Below are 23,204 nucleotides of genomic sequence, written 5' to 3'. Positions count from 1 at the left end.
TGGCGGATGTGTTTTAAATAGAGGAAACGCAATATTTTAGGTCATAATAGTTAATTGGACCGTCGCGTCATTGATACTTATTAAGGTTGCTAAATGAAAACAAATAAAAGTGGCTGAACTTTCACAAAGATATTTATGACTTAAAACTTAGAAATAACATCGATCTAACAAGTAGAGCCATCACTAGTTACCTATTCAACAACAATGTTGACGCAACAATTGGTTCAAGGAGCCACTTGACAGGAAAATGTATTCGGAAAGTCAACGTAAAATTATTTGTGTAGGTTTTTGTCAAAGGTTTTTCTAATTGATCGTCAACTGAGAAGCGACTGCAGGCAGTTCTTTGAGAATGACTTTAATTAGTATAACATAATTTCAATTTTTGTTAAGCAATTTTTAAAGCCAGGACAAACCATGGATGCCATAAAAAAAATCTGCCTCGTCAGTATATATACGAAACCTTAAAATATTACACTGTACTTGATTAATCATTTTTATAATTCAAAAAATATATCATACGATCAAAAACACAATAATCTCTAATATCACAATCAATATTAGCTTAAAGCAGTTTAATATCCTCAAAATATACCAAAATTGTATATCGAAATATAATTTAATAACATATTTTTTTAGTAAATTTGTTATTACCCCGTGTTTGTAATAGGAAAACCCGTTAAATGTATCCGACCGCCTTGTGACGTAGTAAAGATGGCGACGTAGTGTAGTTTTTATAGCATTCATCACAGAACACAGTATTCATTGCGAACGCGATTTCATTACTAAACGGTTGCTTATTGAGCAAGCTTATTTTTTTAAATTTTATAACATGTTTTCGTGTCAATGATATTGATAATACAACATTAGTGTACAACAGGTTACAAGTTTTTTTTAAAGTGTCGTAATAAAGAACCAAAAATGAGTGCCAAAAAAGGATATGAAACGAAGATTGTCGAGGAAGAAAACATGGATTCCGGAATTGTGTCTGGTGAATTGGAATCTTATGAGATTTCGGGTGAAGTGGATTCGGGCGTGATTGATTGTGATAAGAAATACGAAGGGGTTCCAAGTGAGGTGTTGGAATTGACGGACAAGTTCAAAAGTGTAAATGTGAGAGAGAAGAGCTGTCCTGATGTTCCACCACTGGCGGACCTGTTCCACCCTGACAACGACGGAGATACGTAAGTATTCCACGTGCCTTGATCCTTACCCGCATATTCACTATAAGAGTCTGACATAGTCGCTTTACGAACCAAAACCAGCCATTGTGCGCAATTGTCAATACTAAATAGGCTCACAAACAAACACCATATCAGAGTTACATTCCGGTCACATTACTGATAACCAATTTATTAACATGAGACATGTTTTATTCCATTTATTAGTTTATTATACTTTATAATCCTGCTATGTGAAGGGATATGTATGCTAAATTACACTTGTTTTCGAATAATTATAATCTATTTTTTGAGACTTTAGCAAATTTGCTTATATCACAGTTAAAAGCAACAAAGTCTAAAATTAACTTCAAGGTGAACACAAAGTGTATGTTAAATAGCAAATTTATTATGTTTTTATAGAAAAAGGTTTGATTTTTCAGTTATCCAAATATTGTTTAGCTATTAAATATGTAGACACTAGATGACTTCATTTTGACTGACTGTCTTATTTGATCCAATTTTTCATACTTGTTTTACGGTATATGTTTCCTGCAAAACATTTTTGAAAAAGTGCCCAAAATAATGTCATCAACCTCGGGCAAACCCCAAGGTGCCATTTGTGCATCAAATGGAAAAAAATATGCGCACCTCTTTTGCAACTGTGACCTCTGAATGGTGCGGGATTTCCTAATTTGTTTTTACGTACATGTTTAGAAATCCCCAGCTTAAATATTATTTTCCTACTTTATTCAACAGATACGTAAATTTGCATTGATGTAGGTACATATTGTTTAAATATAACACTTTTTTTTCTTTAAAAATACTTTTTAACTTCTTAATTAACGCAACAAACTTTGTAGATTTCAATATATTATTATAATTGGCATTGAAAAGGTTTCAGCAATTAGATATGTGCCATTGCTTTATGCAATTTCTTTCAATGATGTTTATTTTCTGCTATGGAGCTCAAGCTAAAGATTTTATGTGTTTTTTAACAAAGACTACTTATCATTCTCAATGCAATTTAAAAGATATTCATAAATAGATAACCAAATATGCTTATCAAATAATAAACAGAACTCTTTATCAAATTACCCATTGTAAACTGAGTTACCATTAAATTATTTAGGTAAATTATCTTGTTGAGGAAAAATTTACATTTATTTGGTTTATTATGGAATTCAGCAGAGTACAGTGATGAAACACTGCACTAGAGTGCCATTAGTAGTAGTAGTAGTAGTTGGAATAATTTACCTACTGTTTGCTGTACATTATAGAAACATGTATTAATGAATCTAAACTAGGCAAGTCATGTTGAAAATCATTCAGAATCTTGCCTTACCAGAAGATGCCCTATGTGCTTCCACTAAAACTGGTTTCTACAGCAATATTCATTGCCATGCTAGTCCAAATAATACCATTTATTAAGTCGCGGTTCCCAGTTGCGTAAAATCCATCTGTAATAGGTAATTACGGCGATGGCTGAGTAACTCCATGTTTATCAAATGCCATAGGTTAACGTTCACGGAAATGCGTAATACGTTAGACAACCCACTTCCTACAACAAACACGTCATAATTAATTCCCACGGCAAGAGACTCGGTTTGTCAACATTCAGCCGGCGAAATAGTACAGGATTCATTACGGCAAAAAATGCTGACTAGAGTTCAAGGTCCCAGTTATTTTGTAGTTTAAGAACGTGGGTCTGTTTATAGCTATAACGCGCAATGTCGCGATTCTTACTAGGCGCCGTGTCGGTAGGTTAATGTTACAAATGCTTCGTTAACAAAATATTAAATGTTTCAGTAGCTGCTAAATACGCGAAACTATCCGTTTAAACTTACTCTTTCTGTCTACAAGCTTTACTGTTTATGTTATTTGTAATCAACTCAACCTAATTGAATTGGCGTAGCAAGTCCTTTTTTAATTTTGACACGACCTTATGGATATGTCCCGCGCCTTCTTGGCACAGGTCCCACAGGTCCTGTGGTACCAGAGCATCAAACTCTTCCTTCTCTCTGGTGCTCATTTCATCCATATCTTCCGGACGCCGATATATCTATTCAATTAATAAGCATTATAATTGTACAGACTTTATTGACTTTGTTTAAACTCCATTGTAAGCTTATCATATGTATACCGAGGAAAACTAAACATTGCATCTACTATACAGTAAATCGATAAATATTACAATGTGCAGGGATCATACTTAACTGGAAAAGTATTGGTGTTATTTACTTTCTGTTACTGAGTCCAATTTCCAAGTAGGGCATTTAAAAACATCTATGGCGATAGGCTATTAAATCACAGGTTATATTGTTGTTGTACGGTAACCCTTAAATCAGCATTAGCTCATTCGTACGTAGTGTATTCCCGTTTTGTTTATGTGGCATGGTAACTGCTACTAGACAATGCTTCCAAGTAACAATGAACACTTGTTCCATTCATGCTCTTCAATGAAACCGGTTCACAACTAATAACAGTGACGGAATGTAACAAAAAGATGTCATCGTGGTCAATTGAAGGACACTACGACTTCTATATTGTTTTACCAAAATAATCAATATCAGATTTCACTTGCAGACAACTACACATTGCATCGGTACACGGCTGCGAGAAATCAGTGAGCACGATCATCAGGGTGTGCCCTGACAAGGAGTGGCTGGACCTGCCCAACGACTACGGCCACACGCCCCTCCACCTCGCGGTGATGAGCGGCAATGCCGTGGTGACAAGGATGCTGGTGATAGCCGGCGCTTCGCTCGCTATTCGCGACTTCATGGGAGAGACGCCCTTACACAAGGCGACCGCAGCGCGAAACCAGGAGTGTCTCAAAGCCCTGCTTGCCCCTGTACCGGAACAGCCCAATAGGAAATTGTCTTCAATACTCGACCAGAGGAACTATAACGGTGAGTTGTAACATCATTATTTTTATTTTATTTATTATATTTGGCAATGAACAGGTGGCACATTCCATTGGGTAAGCATTCTGCTGATCTTTGCATTCAGTTGAATTTTGTTCATTTATTGACATCAGCAAGTGACTTAACATACCTATATTTCTCCACCGCATTACGTTAACGTTAATTAATTTATTACTCAAACCTACGCTTTATTATTATGTACAGACTAGCTCGGTCACATAGCGAGCAATTAAACTAATAAAATTACTCAATTTCATTGTTCACACATACATTATTATCGCGTTGGCTTATCACTTCAATTTCTGACTGTTTAAACTACCAGCATATTATAAATTATATTGTTTCACAAATTGCGAAATGATAACGTACTAATAGTCCTAAAATAAGTAACAATTATTGTCATTATGAAGGGTCCATGTTAATATGCAGTTTATGTACTACAATTATAAATACCTAATTACAGTAGAACAACTTGTAACCTCGTGTGTCCTTCTGATTCACGTAGTAAAAACCCGATCCGAAACGGTTTTCCCAGCATCTCATAGAGTACCGTTCCATAACATAAAATATCAATTCATATAATGTTATTAAACCCGCTGCGTAGTATAGCACACATTCATCTCGAATTCATTTAACTCACACAAAACAAGTGCTTTTGCTGTATTCAAATAGATTAAAGATTGTGCGTGCTTCCCATCCGCTCGTTTACGGCCACGATTGATCTGGTTTTATGTATTAAATAAAACGTATAGGGAGTGTCACTGACTTCCATCTGACCAATAATCAATACCATACAAATGAGACGCTCGTACACAGTTGAAGATAAGATCTCCATTTACAAACTCCATAGCCTATGAAAAGAAATAGGGCTTAAATCAACGAGATGTAAATGCGTTCGCTAAGTTTCGGAGGCAAAATGTGCCTGATCTTGATGAGATACCTCCGTGACCCGGCTCGTGGTGTTATGGAAGCGCTGCCATATTATAATTCATCTTCCTTGAGATAACCTTAGATGAGCCGCGACCAAAAGACCAAGTGTTATCATTCACAACAGTTCCAAATATTAAACAGTTGACTAAACATACTATTTCACATTTAACATAGTTGTTACAATGAATTTTATTGGTACTTAGGCGAACGTATAGCATTCTTTTACTAGACTTCTAAAAGTATTGAAGATTCGGGCAGATCCTCTAATAGACAAGTATCTTCACACTTTCGAACGTACCAAAAAACTCTTAATGATTTATACAAACGATCTGTTTCGATAAGCATAGTCATTGTGGTAGGCAGTAGGCAACCATCCGGACATGATACTGCATTCAAACGCGGCGACGTCACGCACGCTCGGCACAAAAAATGCGGAGATTCTCTAGGATATTTTCTTGAATTAATTGTTAGGGTCAACGAGAACCAGTTTGGTAAACAAAGGCGTCGCAATGTTTACGTGTGAATGCACTGAGTCCAATGACGTCCGCCAAGGTCTCCATTACACTCAATGTCATCATGGTGCTAGGTATTCTACTTTGATGTATTAGATTGTTACAAAAAAATCAGTGCGAAAAAAGCGTCAAAATTATTTTTAAAATATAGCTGCAATAATATTTGTACATCGCGCCATCTCCCTTGCACTCGTGCGCTGTAATGCCGGTGACATCATACAACATGACTATGTATTGAATGCATACTTTTTCTCTGATTGGACATATGACTTCATTTTTCAATTCGATAGGCTTGTTAATAATTTTTGATTATTTATTGGTGGATTTATAAAATACGTTATAAGTGGTAAGTAACAAAAAGAATTGGTTTAAATAAATTGAATAGCCTGTTTTGTCCCGATTCGCTCCTATTTATATTCCTGATGTAAAAGCGTACCTTGTGCCACATAACCTGTGCAGCCACTCTAGAATGTTCCGACGTGTCTGCCATGTATAATTTAAATTCGGAATTCCCGACCCGTGTAAAATGCATTAAAAACATATTAATTCTTTGGAGTTTATTATATCTGGTTTTTCCGAGGCGGAGCGAGGCGGCGGTCGGCCCGCGCCTCTCTTAAAAGAATTTCGTATCATTTTATGTAGTATATTTACATACGGTTTTACCCGACAGGCCGACCTTGTTAAGACTCTCAGAACACATATACTTACATAATTTGTAAGCCTAATTATACAAAGGCGACGGAGAGAGGCCATCAGTGTGCGAGCGAGGAACGACGACCGCCGGCGTGGCGCGTCGGAGGCTGTCGAGTGGCGAGCGTCGGCTGGGTATTTCCAACGTTACGACGACCGGTCGCGTAACACAACCGCCGCCGCCCCCCTCGGCTCAGCTCCCAAAGTGAAAGCAAACTTTTGACCGTGTTCGAGCGGCCACCGATCCGCACAAGCCGTTTGGGATGCCCCAGCCGGCAGCGCCGCGCCGGCCGCCGGTCGTCGCTCGCATTTGCTAATTCTACAATTCTATCATGAATATGCTAAGTCGCGGCGACATGGTTTTTCCTGAGGAGACAATTTAATACCTCATGAATATCTTTACGGCGTATGTACCTACGCAATTAGCTCGATCGCGGCTACTCGTTTCTTGGTACGAAGGACGTTTGGTTTATATAAAAAAAACGCCTAGCTAATCTCATGTTGGCATACCGATCAGGAATTGAGGAAAATTAAAAAAAAACGATTACGGAGGCATGGCCAGTCTACTTAGTTCACAGTAAGACTGCGCAAGGAAAACCGCAGTTCTTCTGCGGACGCATGGCTGGAGCCGTAACAATGGGGTTATACCCACGTGAAAGTCCGCGCTACTCGCAGCATTACGTAGGTGCGGAAATCCCTCACGCTCGTTCCTTCTCACGCGCACTTTCTAATCATGTAAAGTGTGCGCTCGCGCTGATTATCTCATCCGTGATTCTGCATACTCCCCAAACGTAGTGTGATGAACCGGATTTCTGGGGAAACACGCGCGGTCCGGTTCTGTGGTGACGAATCCGCCAAGTTCTAACCGAATCGTACGCTGTCAGATCGTATCACTACGCGACAACCTCGCTTTGTTAGCACAAGGACTGTTTACGGGATTCCCACTACTTGAACACAATCTATTTTATCTTTGATAGCGTTTACGGCGCAGTGGGTGTGTGACCTGCTGTGAAGCGAGGGACCGCTAGTTTGATGCCCGATTTACAACAATCAATGTAAATAATTAACTAACACCGACATAAATCGAGTTTTGTTTTTTACAAGTCAATGACAGGACGATCGAATATGGCATCGTAGTATAGGCACAATGTAGACCCGTTGGATGTTGAGCACTATCAGCCTAGTTATTACTCTGACTGTAATGTCCTTTAAATAGATTTTAATTGGAAAACTGTTTGGCGCCAAAAATAGGCAAATATATACACACTTCTGGCTACATAGTGATTAAGGAACGCTGGGTTTTCCGCCGGTTTTTCAATGTCCCGCGCTGGTTCCAATATCTACGTACGCCGCTCGTGCTACAAAGATTTTTGATAAACGATATGAGTACCTACTTGAGTACGATCTTGTTTCTAAATCAAGTTCCTTTTTAATGTTTTTTCTATAAATACGGAAATAGTAGTTATATATATCAACATAACTCGGAGACGACCGACGACATCCAAAAGAAATCGTATAAGCTGCGTTGGAACATGATGAACCGTTTAATTCTTACGATAAAATGAACTTTATACTTAGCAGCTTACGATGCTTTAGGTAAGTAATCTAGAAACAAAATCAGGTTTGGTCTATTAATAACTCTAAGGGGCAACTTAATAAGAATTTAATGTGTCTATTGCGTAAAATTTACGATCTTTAAAACCATTCACAAAGACAAAAAAATAATTATTTTTTATTATTCATTCACACGTATACAAAGGAAGCTATTTTCGAGCTTCAGTCAAATTAATGCCATTGACGTAGCTAAATCGATAATATTGTAGCGATGATCTCATTGGATACAAAGTGCTAACACGTTTTTCTGAAAGTATTTCGGCATTCTGTTAAATTATCTTACTAAATCACTATAATTGAAAACTTTTTATGAATGGCGCGATTAGTGAGTGATAGTGATTTTCTACTGATTGTGAGCACCAACATCATCTAGAATCAGTATATTTTCATTCAATTCATTCAATTCATTCATTCATTCAATGTCACTGCACTGCCTTCCTATATGAAACTATGCCCAATATCTATAATGTAGTTCCTACTGGTTTTAACAATGGTTGCCCACTCCCAGACGCCGGAAATAAAATTAAATGTGCGCTGTTGATATTGACTGTTGATATTTACGATCTAATTTAATTGGCATTAATTGAGAATATAACGTTCATAGTCGGAAAACAAAATTAGTCATGATTATAGATATACCTAGAGTAGGTACTGGTATTAATTTTGCATATTATGATAATGAATCGTTAGTGCGCCGCGGAAGCAGAGAAAACAGCGCGACGCCATATTTGGTCGAGAGTTGAGGCGCGCGCGCCGCTCGCCACATTGCTGGGAAAACCCCATCGCGGCACGTAAGCCCTCCCCTCCCCACGCCCTCCACTGCACAGTCCGCTGGCAGCTGCGCCCTGCCCCGCGCCCGCCAGCACTCCGCGCGCGTACCGTAGTGACGCCTGACGATACGTTGCTCTTGCCGGGCAGGAAACCTCTCCACGCCTTGACGTGTCGTCTTGATGAATAACTGTTGATATTTCAAATTTCCCACACATCAATGTCAAGCTATTAATGTACCGAAACCGCAGCGTGTACGCTCCGTGTTTTGATAATTATGTTTTTTATATCTCTGAACAAACAAATATATAAAAAAAAACATTAAAAAGGTCCATTCGTAAAGAATTTCGTTTCAATGCTGGATAAAAGCTTTTTTAGTCGACATTTAGGTGCTTCGGTAACGGTTCTCTGTTGCGTAAGAGATGTTAAGGAACGTCATTCTAAAATATTAAATTGGCTTAAGATTCGAAATGTGTTTAGAGAAGCTGATTAAAACCCAAATAGAACTTATTTAGAAACAATACATTTAGCATCTTTCGCCTGACTACCAAATGGTAGATATTGAACAAGTAAACTTAAAACCAGTTGTCATTTGCATATTGCTAAGTACTTGTCGAACTATCCACTAATTACACCGTTCACACTTGTTACATACTACAATGTAATGCCGCTAGTACTTATTTTTAACAAATTACCACATTATCAACGCTTGACGTGTTTCAAACCAGAACAAATGCAAACTAAATAAGGTGGCGCCTCGGAAATCTTGCCTAATAATTCGTATACGATAATACAGGATTCCTGTTCAGATATAAAAAGAAACTCATTATTTCTGTTTGTGTTATAGTAAAGCTTATGATAACCGTATATTTCTAAGACTATGTTAACTACAACACCTGTATAATAAACAAAAAAACTCCCTGAAATAGGATGCGTTGCACATGGTATGAGATAAAAAATTCGCATCTACTGAGTCAGGGAACCTTTGGAATGTTCGCACAAGATTATACCTTCGTGATAAAATTTATAGGCATCTTGTAATTTATGATAATTTATCCTTGTTCAATATTAATAAAGATGGGTTTGAGACAATATATTAAAAAAATGAATTAAATTATAGGTACGATAAAACAGGATGAAACAAATCGAAGAGAATTAAAATTATTGTACAGATAAATTTATAATTAGTGCAATCATACAATATTAAGGTAAGTAGGGGCTTTAGATCAGAATTAAAGCGGCTTATCTGTTCAAAAATCGTAATCTAAAGTGTGTCTATATCCGCCCCATACCCAACCCGTGTGGTTCAATGTGTGTAAACCACAGTAATCTACTATTTATTCAGAAATGAATAATACATAACATGCAATATAATATTATTTTAAAACATGACATGATAGTATTTTAGGTTATTTCACAGAAAAGTTAAATCACCAGGTGTTATCTCCAGTTTGTAAGCTGACCTGTCGCTCGGGGAACTGCTTCGTGGCCACATTAGGTTTCCCACATTAATAATCCAGTTAGTTGTGCCGTCTTAATGAGCTGTAATGTCGGCGACAGCTCTGTGTTTTGAAGTAATATTTGTATATCAAACTACTATATGTAAAATGGTCTTGAATCAATATTACACCAAGTGATCTTCCACGAATCTTGTCATGTTTTCTTTGTTATTTGCACTAATAATCAAACATATGACCCCGTAATCAGCAAATTTGTTTTGTGGATATTAGGAAATCTTTAGTTGCGAATATTTTCGCATCACCAAAACTTTGTTCATGGCTGCTTCTTTCACAATTGTCTCGTTAACCAGTCGCACCAGAGATATTGTCTCTTGGTCATGATTCCAATCCTTCCATTATCTAGACACTATAAGGATGATTTATATTAAAGAGTACACATCAGGAAAGGTTATCGATTCGTGACTTTATTGATGAGTGCGATATTTGCAAGTAACAGTATGCTATATGAGTGTACGTCAAAGGACGTATAAAGTAATGGAAAATACATGTGACGTTCCACCAGACCTTGGATGGTAATGCACGCTTAGTCGAAACAATTGGGTGCCCGTGGGGTATTACGCGGTTAGTTTCGTTTTACGCACGCCAGTATTGTACTCAAATTAATATTATGCCTACGTAGAAAGCCTGGACAGAATCTTTAATTAACACTGCTTTTGAAAAATTCCATTTTACCTCATTCGTTTACATGTGATTCATGCTGCGATAGTTAAATTTTCAGGAGCTCTTGTGTAAGAATCTTTAACAGAGAGCACAAAAGAGAAAGAAACATCTAAGTACCTTTTGTCGTCTCATTTACAGAGTTAAAGTAAACCCGCAGGTATAATGTGCATGTGAGTCGAGACTTGAAACTTGATTCCGCAGGCAAGCGAGAGACTTCTCTATACTATTATTTTTATTTGTGTTTAGTACTTTTTTATCTTATTACGTTTAATGCAAGCCTGTATACTGGCGACCGGGATTCAACGTCTCGTCGGTTGTAATAAGTATACCATACTTTTCTTATCATGAAACATAACGTTGTCATAATATCAGGTCAAACAAACATAAAGATAATATATAAGCAAAAAACCTTATGCTGTCAAAAACAAACGTCGTTTTGTCTAGTTATTCTAGAACCGTTAACCCAAATTCCAGGTCTTTTAAAAGCACAACGCTTTTAGAGGAGGCCTATTTTGAACAGCGTTAAAATATATTTGGACGTGTTCCAACTAGCAAACACTGGTTTAATGCGAGAGAGAATTTTACAAACAGCCCGGTGATTAACATTCAAAGTTCGTAGCATTTAAATATATATTTTGTTTTTAATTTTAAAAATATCGCAAGGCTAATAGTTTCTTAACCGAGATATGAACGTACAACATTTCTAAATTGATATTGTAGGCAATGTAAACAACGTACTTAGTCAGTATCCAAGTTCATATATGATATTTTTATGCTTAATTTCATTAAAGTTCTCTTTCATTGATATTTATCTATTTCACTCTCTTTATTCTGAACCGCAGTATTCAAATTTTCATTAAGTATTCACGAAAATGACACATAAATCTCTTTACTGTGTACAAGTTATGTTATTTACATTGACATATATATTGCAATGTAACATGATTGAAAGCGTTTACGAACTACGCTATCTACAAGACGAAAAGGTCATGCGCGTAAGTTTCAGATGAGTGCAGCGGAGACGAAGATAGAGCGCGTTCCATGTGAGTCAAGTATTGACGACATAAAGTTATTTCGATCGACTTCAGAATAGACCTCTGTAGCATGTCAATGGACGATAAGTGCAATGCTTCTAATTGTTATTTGTATTATCGTTCTGAAACAGTCACCACTTGTTTTTACATTTTATAAAAATATTTGTATTTTTTAAACATAAAAACTGCTGGTTTTTCGTATATGACGCAACTTGTTGCAAAACAAAGACAAAAAAATAACCCACACCAGATGTTATTAAAAATCTCTAAATAATAATTCATCAACGGAATATCTCGCGGTCACACGTCAGTCGAATAAACGACAGCGCAAAAAATTTTAACGTTGTTTTTAAAATGCTGTCATATATTCAAAACATTTAACTTTAGGAATCGGTAAATGATTCCATATTAAATTTAAAGTAGTCGCTACGGCTATTTAAGCTTTGTCCACGTTCCGATTGTGTGGTATACGTTATGGGTTTGTCCGTTGTGTCTACAATAACAATTTGTATGTAACTGCGTCAAATCTACAGCTCGTGTTGCATTTTACCTAGCGCATTAGTTATGCGAATTACACACACGTTTAATAGCTTATGTTGTGCGTCTAAAACAAACGAGGCAGTTTGCAAGCGGACAACATATACTAATCTACGACGACATACATAACAGTGTAAATGAGTCAACTATTTTTCTATATATTTAGACAAAAAACTGTTATAGGAATGCGGGATTTTCAAAACTCAATCATTATTTAAATTTTGCGAAATATCTCGAGGAAAATAATGTTTGTAATTTCCACGATTAATGTTGGACTATGTCACACGGAATGGAAACAACAAGCTTTGTATATGAATCATAATTATTGTTAACTATTTAACTAGAATAATACTAGCAGCTCCACCGGTGGCCATGGGTTTTCTGTTTTAAATAATCTGAGAATGATATATTTATAGAATTTAAAATGACAGGACAGTATTTTTAGCAATCAACACGAATGCGGAATTAACCTGATATCAAATCTAATCGTATATAGTAGTTACACGATGTTATATAAATTGAAATTTCCCACAAGGCGTTATCCACTTCTATGTAACATATCTTATCCCCCGCTGTATCAGATCATTCAGGGCAACACCTCTTGTAACTTAAAGCCCAATTAGCACTTAAACGTAGTATTCATCAACCCCCACGTTGTACCAACCCACATAAAAATATTCCATAATGTAGTACAACATGTTCCGCGTCATTTCCTCTGCTTACGACGTTTAATACTTCTATGGATCAGGTGAAATATCGTTCATTGGGTCACTGTCTTATCAGTACATTAATTCGCTATTTCAATTTAATATGCATTTATTCATTGTGTTTCTAATGCCTTCCGCGTTTCATTACATCATGTGATGTAGAAATTATGTGACAATTAAGTGTTTATACTAATTGCTAGATATTTTATAAGTTGTGAAGCAATAAAAAATATTACATTGTCACACTGTACTTTTATATCGGTACATAAGATAATATAATACATGCCAACTACATATTTAACTACAGTTCAGAATCAGTATATAATGGTTTTTGGGTAACCTCGACCTGTTTCCAAGACTTGACGTCGGTGCGGCAAAAACGTAGTATTTTTTGTAATATCTCAGTCTTATCATAGTGGTGATAAGCGTAGTAATTTAGAAGGAAAACGAACTGAATAAATATAGTCGACACGTGTATTTGTGATGTTAGATATTGTTTTCAAATCTGAGTAGTATGTAACTTGAACCTTTGAAGCTTCTAGTGGAGGGGCGTATGATAGTGAATGCAAACGTCGGTGTAAAACACGACGTCCTAGCTCGTTACTACAAGATGTGATCTGGTTCTGATGAAAGCAAGGCAGGTCTCCATAACTCGACATTACGTTTAGACAATACTGTATTTACAATCGGGGCCAGTGTAGACTGCAGTATAAAGGCCTCAAGTAGCTAGCATTCTATCTTGTAGTTAGAAATGTTTGTGATCATTGGATGTTTTTACTAATAAATATTCTTGTCTTGTTCTAGGTCAATGTTGTGTCCACCTGGCGGCGTCAATTGGAAGCGTAGAGACGCTACAGACCCTGGTCTACTACGGAGCCGATATCAATGCCAGGGTAAGTTAGCTTGAACAAGATTTAATCATGTTGAACCCTTGTGGTTAATGAACATTCCCAGTACAAAAGGTACCCTGCATATATTTCATGTGTGATCGTTTGGCCTTTGAGGAAGTTACAACTATGTCGCTCCATATTGGGTCCGTGACTATTGTTAAATCAAGTTATATTTTAAAAAATAATATAGAACTTAAAGACGGATTTAAAACCGACTCACAGCGACCTTCAACAACGAAGCCTATACGAAAACAGAAATCCCACACAGATCCAGTGAGTCAGTGTGACCGCACTCCACTCGCTGGGGAAAATCGAACGCACCCGGCCAGCGACCGGTGCATGACGCCATCGGCAATAATACCGCGCTTCATGCGAACGCAACGCACTAATACGTTTTCCCGGATTGTGCATAGGGAATTCTAAATCTACGTTCCAGTTAGTGTTGTCGGTTTTAATGTGGAAACTACGTACGGATAAGACGCGGCGGGTAAATATGCTGTGACGTCATCGACGCACTACACTGATGGGCTTACGAAATTACCTGACAGGCTCGTCAATAATCTATCCCTTGAAACTAAAGTCTACTTAGTCTTTTCATCCAATAGCCTCTCCTGTCGGTCTTAGTCTTTTGAATACGCCCTTTGTTTACTTCTCTCGCATGTGATGTTGCCGTGTTGTTCTCAACTTTCAAGCCCCTTGTCAAAAGTCCACTCCACGTATTTATCAGTTCGATAAACATAACTAGCAAACAGCCACTTCACGGTCGAAATCTGGATACATTTTCTTGTAAACAATATAGTGTCGATATACTCGTAACAATATACTCATGAATAAAAAAACTCCTTGACTTTGTTTCCTCATTGTCTGTATTTGTGTTGAAATGTGAATGTGAATAGAAAAATAACACATAAATTTACAACCTATCGTAGGTACTCTTAGTTTATCATGAAATTAGCACTCCATTATAGCAATGGTATATATTATATGTCATATTATAATTGTCACCGCGGAATGCCCGAGCCATGACAGATGCCTTCCATCCGTCGGTCGTGGAAACTTAAAGGTCAAACCTCGTTAGATCCGGGGGGAATGGTCAATTGAGCTCTCTTCTGAGAATGGAAGACAAATAGATTTATTTGCGTCAAGTGAAAGTTTTTACAGTAATCATTTACGGGACAAATTAACGCGTTATTTCCAATTGAAAGGTATATGCCGCAATCGGTGATAAAAAAAAACCCAGGACTTTCAAAGGCAAATTACTTAGCAGTATATTGCGCGTCATTTTTAGACAGATAGTGTAGTAATACTTAGTGATTTTGTCAGCTATCTATAATCAAAAGCGGTATGTACCCAAAGAAAGCCTTTATTTATTATGCTGTCAAACATGAGACGTGTTGGTGTGTATTGCGCGTCAAACGCTGGGAAACCCGCTTCTTAATCACCTGATAACGTTGATAGCACACCTTGGGGTTTTTCGCGGCGCGCACGCTCGTAATGGCTATATTGTTTCAAAGGTAAATAAGAATGTGCAAATGTTTAACGCAATTCTAGTCGTCGTCGTGTTTGAGTTGGAAATTCGCGTCGAGAACTCTCGTCCTCGTGTTTGATTTGTAGGTAAAATGAATGTACGCGATTACTTCATAAGTTAAATAACAGTTGAACAAATAGTTGTACGTACCCCCTACGTAGCTATGTGTTTTTTTTAATGTAACATTTAAAATTCGTAAATGGGAATTTAAATATTGGTTATTTAATGCTGCATCTTCACAAACATCTTATATTTCCTCAAAGGTCGGCCACACTCTCATCTCTTGCTCGATTGCGCAGTATAGAATCATATATCCATATTGTTTGCCTACAATGTAATCTGTATGGTGGCGCAGGAGAACCTGGCGGGCTGGACGGCGCTGCACATCGCGGCGCGGCGCGGCGACGTGCGCGTGGTGCAGTTCCTGCGGTCGCGCTGCGCCGGCGCGGCGACGCGGCCGCGGGACTACGCCGGCCGCACGCCGCGCCGCCTCGCGCGCCGCACCAAGGCCGCCGCCGCCTTCGACGACAAGGACGACAGCGACTCCGACTCCGACTCGGACGATGATGATGTGAGTGTGTTGTGAGCTTTTAACCTGGTAACTGTGTGGCGTCTGTATATAACTTCATAGGCCATGTGACAATAAAGATAATGTAAAGTCCTGATTACTAAATTGGATCTAATCTTCATGAATCTAAGAAAGTTTTTGTAATGCAAGTGGCAATACTAACGTGATTCTCTATCTTTGCAGATGTACGACAGTGATAGCGAGACGTTGTTCGAAAAACTCCGCGAGAGCCTGAGCACGTCGATCAACGTCGCCTGAGAGCCGCCGCGACCCCCTAGGATAATTACACGGCATGTACGGCCCATCGCCACTGACGCCTCGCCAATACGGACACACGCACGACTCCCGGGCTGATGGGGAGTAGGCAGAAGCGCAACCGGTCGCCGAGGTTGTGCCCATTACCATATCGAGTGTGACTTCGTCAACAAGTCGAGTGTTTTTCTCGTGAATCAACCGGCGTATTAACACTTATTTACTGTGCTGCTCGGCACCACGTCTGATGGCTTCCTGTGCGATGGACCCTTCAGACACTAACAGAAGATTGGCGAGGCGCCACAGATGCGATGGCCTGCAAACGTCTCAGAAGCAAATGTATATGTATCGAATTATGTACTCCTATATCTATTTTTTCAGTTTCTGTTACTTTATAAATTGGCCAGCGAGAATCAGTTTAAAGTGTAATTAAAATTAAATCTGTAATTGTTTCTTTTAGTTATAAACTTTAGTGTCATAATACTTTTCATATTAAATGTATAAATAAATCTATTATGCTGCCATTTTTTATATTTTAAAAACAAAAATGTATGGTACGTTTTTTATACTCAACTTTAAGTCCGAATAATCTTAGAGCCTACTATGATTCTCGCGGCCTCAAATGTCTTAATGTTATGTTACTTCTCTGTTTCAAATCAAATGTAGGATGTTTCTATGTTAGGTATATATTTATGATACTGGCAAGGTTATTGAAATCTCTGACCTTAGCTGTCTGTATATATTATTATATGTGTATATAATAGTAGTTTATCTATCGCTTTAAACGCTTTGCTCTGAGACGTGTGCTAGATGTGCTTAGTCCCTTCAGAACAGGACGAAACCGACTTTGTCACTTCCGACAGCTGCAGACGGTTTCGATGTTTTCAATGGACTAGCTGAGGAACTGTTTCGTGCCACTACAATTTCAAATACACGGATACTAAAAGCGATAGATAAACGTTTGACGTGAAGTGGTATTGTAAGAACAGAATAATCTCTTACTAGGACAAAACTCCTAAGTTTGCGATTAATAAATGAATTTCCGCACATCGCAGCTCTACTGCGGTAAATATGTAATTTTATGGGATAAAGCCGCCATTTTGCGATAAATTTTGTATTGAAAATCAAAAGTCGCAATATGGTCGAGAGTAACTGAAATGTCCCTTATGCTGTACTGAGAGCATGTAAGAAACGGGTAAGACAGGGCGGCCGCGGTTGCTGCGAGCCGACGCCGTCGCTAGTTGTTATTGTTGATTGTTGTCTAAAGCGGGTGTCGACCGAGAGCTGTGCCTAGTTACGGAGCTGTGGACACAACTAGATATAAATGTAAAATGGTCACAGCTAACGAGTTGTAACTCGGCTGAGCTGTCGGTCGACCGGTTTAGTGTAGCTCCCTCGCGCCGGCATGGAGATGTCCGCGGCGACGGGAGCAGACTGTTGTACGTCTTCCTATGTGTTACTGCAATGTACATACCGTCATGTGTCACAATTACGCTTACTTATAAATATTGTTTAGTCATAGTTAAGTAAATTAAAGTGTTTTATGTTTCAATTTACGATTACTTTCCTTTATCTCTTACACTACCCTATGAGACAACATTTATAAGTGAGTGTTTATGTCGAGACGAAATGTGATGACAAACTTCACGGTGGTGCCGCTTGTTGCGTGTTGTGTCAGATACACCGCCGTCACACATGCGTCTCGACATCGGGTCGGTTGGTAACAACCTCAAACTTACCGAGTCCGCGACATTTCGCTATGATTAATACGTCACATATGACGTCATAAGATTACCGCTGTGGATGACCGCAGTACTACTCACTACACAACATTAAATGACAAATTTTAACATAGAAAAAAATGATAAAATAAATTCTCCTTGCCCTAACTTTCAAAAGAAAGCAGCGGTTAAGGACATTGACTGGTAGGCATATTTTGAGGCTGTCTGTGTTTCTCAAAACCATCCAGTTTTACACTTTTTTTTTTCATATGGGAAGGGAAATTGAGAATGTGAGGGACATTTCGTCATATATTGCCCGTCGTTCCAATTTGGAATGGTGTTTTATAATTATAAGTTATTAATGATTTGGGTTTCCGTTGCACTGTCCAATTATCGACGAATATTGAAGTGCGGCAGTCACTTCTGATGGTGTGATTGGAGCTCTGCAATGAGTTTATTTTTTAATAATTTTAACCTATCTGCCGTAAACTTAAATTTGTCACATAAAATAAGGCTGGTCATTAACAGATCTGAAGTCACGATACACAAACTGCAAACACGTGAAAAATTCTCGGGTACAATAAGAGCTCACCGATTAAGAGACCACGTGACTCGACTCGATCAATTTTGAATGTCCGCCTCAAAGTAAAAATTACTGTTTTACCAACACAAATATCTACACCAGAACATTCTAAATAACATAGACTTACCACACCGAGCTCTCAACATTTGCGGCAGGTGATAATTATCTATATATTATAATAGGTACATATATACCTAGTGTTGAAATATAGCACCGTGACTCAATAGTTAGCCAAATATATCATAAATAAACGAATTAACAAAAATTAGGTCCGCCTAAAAACAAGTCAAATGTAAAAAATGTTGTAGAAATAGAACCCAACGACTTTGAGTCGCGGTGTCGTTTAGCACTAAGCATAGGGTTTGTTTTATATAATTTATATATGTCCGGTAGTATAGACTGAACTGCGTTGTCACTGTATACATTGTGTCAGTTTAGAATATATTTCATTATACGACAATGTTTAGTTTGTTTATCTCTACCCTTCTTTATACGTATCTACAATACAATCTTATTGAACACAATAAACACCTTCTTACCTGAAAATATACATATTCCTATAGCGGGGAGGCGAAGAATTACGTTGGCGTCCAGAACCAGCCCTGAAATAAATATTTGCGGATCCTGGGACCCGAACCCTCAGCGTCTCGTCTGACAGCCGATTCATCACCCGCTGTGCCAAGAAACCTTAACGTACACATCAGTTAAAATACGATACCATCGCAACAAAAAGGTATACTATGATTGGAAGATTTCAAAACAATGAAATTATTAATGTCTACATTACAAATATCTTTTTTTTTTCTTTCCTATAAACCACCGAGATTCTTATTTTCGGATTTTTATCGTAAAAGAATGATATAAGGCGATGATCAAACCATTTGGCTCCCGTGTAGAAAAAAGAATTAAAACTGTTTTGAGGAAGCGCTTGGCAATATTGCACGTTAATTTGGAATTCCCGTCGCTGCAGTGGACTTGTAACACGACTTGCCGCCAAGGTTAATGGTAACACCAGACAAATACCACACGTGTAAACAATACCTACTGTATTTTCATTTAATATTTTTTTAAGTCTTGACTTGTACCTATCTTATAGCTGACAATATTTTTAATACTTATAGGAAAATCTAAAGCGTTCAAAATCGGCACAAAAATAAATCAATCATAATTTAACCCTTTGAATTATAGTAGAAAAAGTAACTGTCGAATAACAAAAAAGAGATACGCGCTGTAAGTCGTGACTCGTCGAGCGTAACGATGCGGGTGTAAGAAAGAGATAGAGAGAAGATAACTTATGATTGACAGGTACTAATATTGACAAGTTACAAGTTGGTAAAATTTTGTTTACATTTTTGATATTTAAATATTTATAAATACGCAATACAACCAAGATATCCCTGACCTTAGTAGAATACCCAACAAAACCCTGAATAATACATTACCCGATCACTTGGAAACTCAGAACAACAGCACTTTGTACAGGAAAGTAAACGACAGGTGACGAGTAACGATCATTTGTGGAAACAATAGTTACTGGGGTTTCACACATTTACAACAGGATAAAGTAAATCCCAATAACAAACTTGCAAGGTTTTGTAATTAGTATTTTTGACGATAGGATGAGAAAAATATGTCATTTCGCAGTACCCATTATAAATTTCCTACCTCGATGGCAGTACTACAGAATAAAGATGTCACACTGCCAATGCAGTTTACGTGCGTATTATAAAGTGAGAACTTCTGTTTATAACAGTATCTAGGTAGCGTATTTTGTTACTGTGAAATTTCTAGAATTCTGACTGTACTATCATGGCAATGTCTCATTTTGCACCAGCCTACTACCTATTTACAAACAACAAAGATATTCCTCGTAATTATTTTAGAGGTAAGCGCTACATAAAAAGCGGCGATAGCCTAGGTAGTGGAATAGACTGCTGAGACGAATGTCCGCAGGTTCAAAACCCAAGGGCACACAACTCTGACTTCTAAAAATGATGTGTGTATTCTTTGTGAATTATCGCTTGCTTTAACTGTGAATGAAAACATCGTGAGGAAACCTGCATACCTGAGTTCTTTATAGGAATTTCGAAGGTGTGTGAAGTCTACCAATCTGCACTAGGCCAGCGTGGTGGACTAAGGCCTAAACCCTCTCAGTAGTAGAAGAGGCCCGTGCTCAACAGTGGGACAGTATATAATACAGGGCTGATATTATTATTATTATAAGCGCTACACCTTCCAACGTACTCTCAATGCAAAGTATTATCTATATGTCTTGTTCTAGGAAACAACGCTGGGCAACTGCAGGTGGCCGCTACACCAAAAAATCACGGATAGTACGTAAACTACCACCTGACTTCAATGGTCTATTCCAGCCTGGTACTTCTCGAGCGCAACAAATAAATACCATGGAGGAGACGTTGCTGAGCTTCTTTAAGGACTTCGAGCTGAATTCCGGTCATTGATCACCGCAAGACGTAACCTAGGCGTAAGTCTCTTCCATTTTATGTTGCTCTAGCACTTTAGAGGTGCGCACCAGAGAGTCGTTTCGAGATATGTCTGAGAAGATTTTATCATTTATTGCTATCTATAACTGGCTACCTCAATGGTGTAATTGTATTGTGTACGTGGGAAGAGTTCCACTCTGAGGTCTCAGGTTCGAAACCCGGGTCGGGCACAGCGATACTGGGATTTTATGTTCTATATTAGCCCGGAGTATGGAATTTGTTCCTAATATGGCGGTAGGCCTGCCCGCTATAACATCGTGGAATGGAATACACAAGGCAAAAAGTGGGACCATTACTTGTGCCTCTGCTTATCCCTTCGAAGATATAAGGCGTGCGTGTGTGTGTTTTTTAAAACTAATTATTATACAATTATGTATTCCGACATAAATAATACAATGTAAAAAAGTACTCTTTTACACAAAACGCTAACTAGTTGTCATTGTAGTGTAGAGGGCAAACTAATAATGAATTGTACAAACATAGTTATTCATGTTATTGATCTCAATTAAGCGAAGATAATTATTATAACTACTTTTTATCGTGAAAAGTGCAGGTTGAGGAATTTTAAATCAGAAAAGAATTTTGGCATACGCGGTGGCATGAATAAAATAATACCTTTAGGTACTAGGTAGAGTTAGTGAATGTAAATAAACTTGAGGCGCCAATGTGCACATGTGAAGTATATGTAATACATTGCAATGTAAATTCAAGCGTATTGGGCGCGCCAGATCCAACCCACATGTCGAACTACAGCTATTTATTACAAACCAACGAAAATGTTCTGTATTCTTACGTGAAAAAGGCTTATTTTATTTGGCAATATTTGTCAGTTGAAAATCGTAACAGACTTCAATTTAGATTTTAGATGACACGGTCCGATTTTATCGGCCAATTACAGTAATTTATTTATTTTATTTTAAAGTTAACGGTAGCACGTTTGTCTCGATAAGGTATTCCACAAGATATAGGTAGGTACTTAGTAGATGTTGTGTAATGTATGATTTGAATACTTTGCTATCGATTTCGTATATTTGTTTGTATTGTACAATATGAAATAGGATATAAGTTTTAAATATTACTGTGATCACATTTATATAATTTTCAAGTAGATCCAACAATTATAGAGTTTAATGTATTCATTATCTTGTTTTCTTTATGGCAATTTTTGTTTGTTCTTGAATTGTAAATCGTCTAGTAAAAAACATTTCTTGACACGTCGTGTTATTCTCTTATAGACCTCAGACCTCAGGCCACCGCCACGCCGCACTATTAAAGGAGTAATTAACTTTCATACAGCCTACAACTACTTAATACTTCAAAAAAAAATTTAACGACCTTTTCTTCATATAGTTTTTTGTCTCTTTCAATTATTCTTAGTTTCTCCGAATTCTATAGCATGTACCTACTATCTATCATTTTCTTTTTATTATTCTAATCTTATTTATCTATACATGGAAACTTGTAATTGGCCTTCTGTATATATTTTTCTTACTACTTATGTACGTTAGCTTTAAGTTTTCTAAATTAATAAAATAAAACGATATAATAAAACACTACGAAACACAAACAATACTTACTTACCTGGTTAACGAATCATTTTCAGCAAAATTAATTAAAATTGAAATTGGTGTGAACATATTGTGACTATCACGCGCATTAAAACAATAAATAAGTCACAATCAGCTAAAAACTGCCCGCGCCTCACAACCGCAAAATTACAGTTCTCGGAATCCCTGGGCCGGTGCCTACAATCAACTAACTGTGTTTTTTTTTAAGCATATGACATAAGGAAAATGTGAAATGACACCTAATTTCATAAATACTTTGACCTATAAATTATTTTTTATAATATAATATCTGGGTTTTTGCGCTGGTTTTACCGACATGTGATTTAAAAAACTATACCCGGACATTATAAAATCCAGATGAGGGCTAAGAACTAGACATGCCTGAATCAGTTGATTAGTGCAAGGGAATTCAAAAGTCCCGATTTAATTTGCTCTACACATCCGACGGAGTATATTGCCTATTCGCGGAAAACATTAAGTACACGACACGCAACTAAAGTTATTTTTCTCTTTATTGATTAACAATGCACAGCG

General features: G+C 37.5%; 1 protein-coding gene across 1 annotated transcript; it reads left to right on the top strand.

Moving 5' to 3' along the window:
* The first annotated feature begins 720 nt into the window (after nt 1–720).
* Nucleotides 721–19,059, top strand: LOC115440475 (NF-kappa-B inhibitor cactus). Its single transcript, XM_030164797.2, has 5 exons — nt 721–1,181; nt 3,744–4,069; nt 13,861–13,949; nt 15,830–16,045; nt 16,226–19,059. Exons 1-5 carry the CDS (start codon nt 919–921, stop codon nt 16,298–16,300), a joined length of 969 nt encoding a protein of 322 aa, XP_030020657.1. The 5' UTR covers nt 721–918; the 3' UTR covers nt 16,301–19,059.
* Nucleotides 19,060–23,204: the final 4,145 nt, after the last annotated feature.

The sequence above is a fragment of the Manduca sexta genome, chromosome 24, assembly GCF_014839805.1.
Source record: "Manduca sexta isolate Smith_Timp_Sample1 chromosome 24, JHU_Msex_v1.0, whole genome shotgun sequence".
Taxonomy (NCBI): Eukaryota; Metazoa; Arthropoda; class Insecta; order Lepidoptera; family Sphingidae; genus Manduca; species Manduca sexta.
This window is presented reverse-complemented; position numbering and strand designations above follow the sequence as displayed.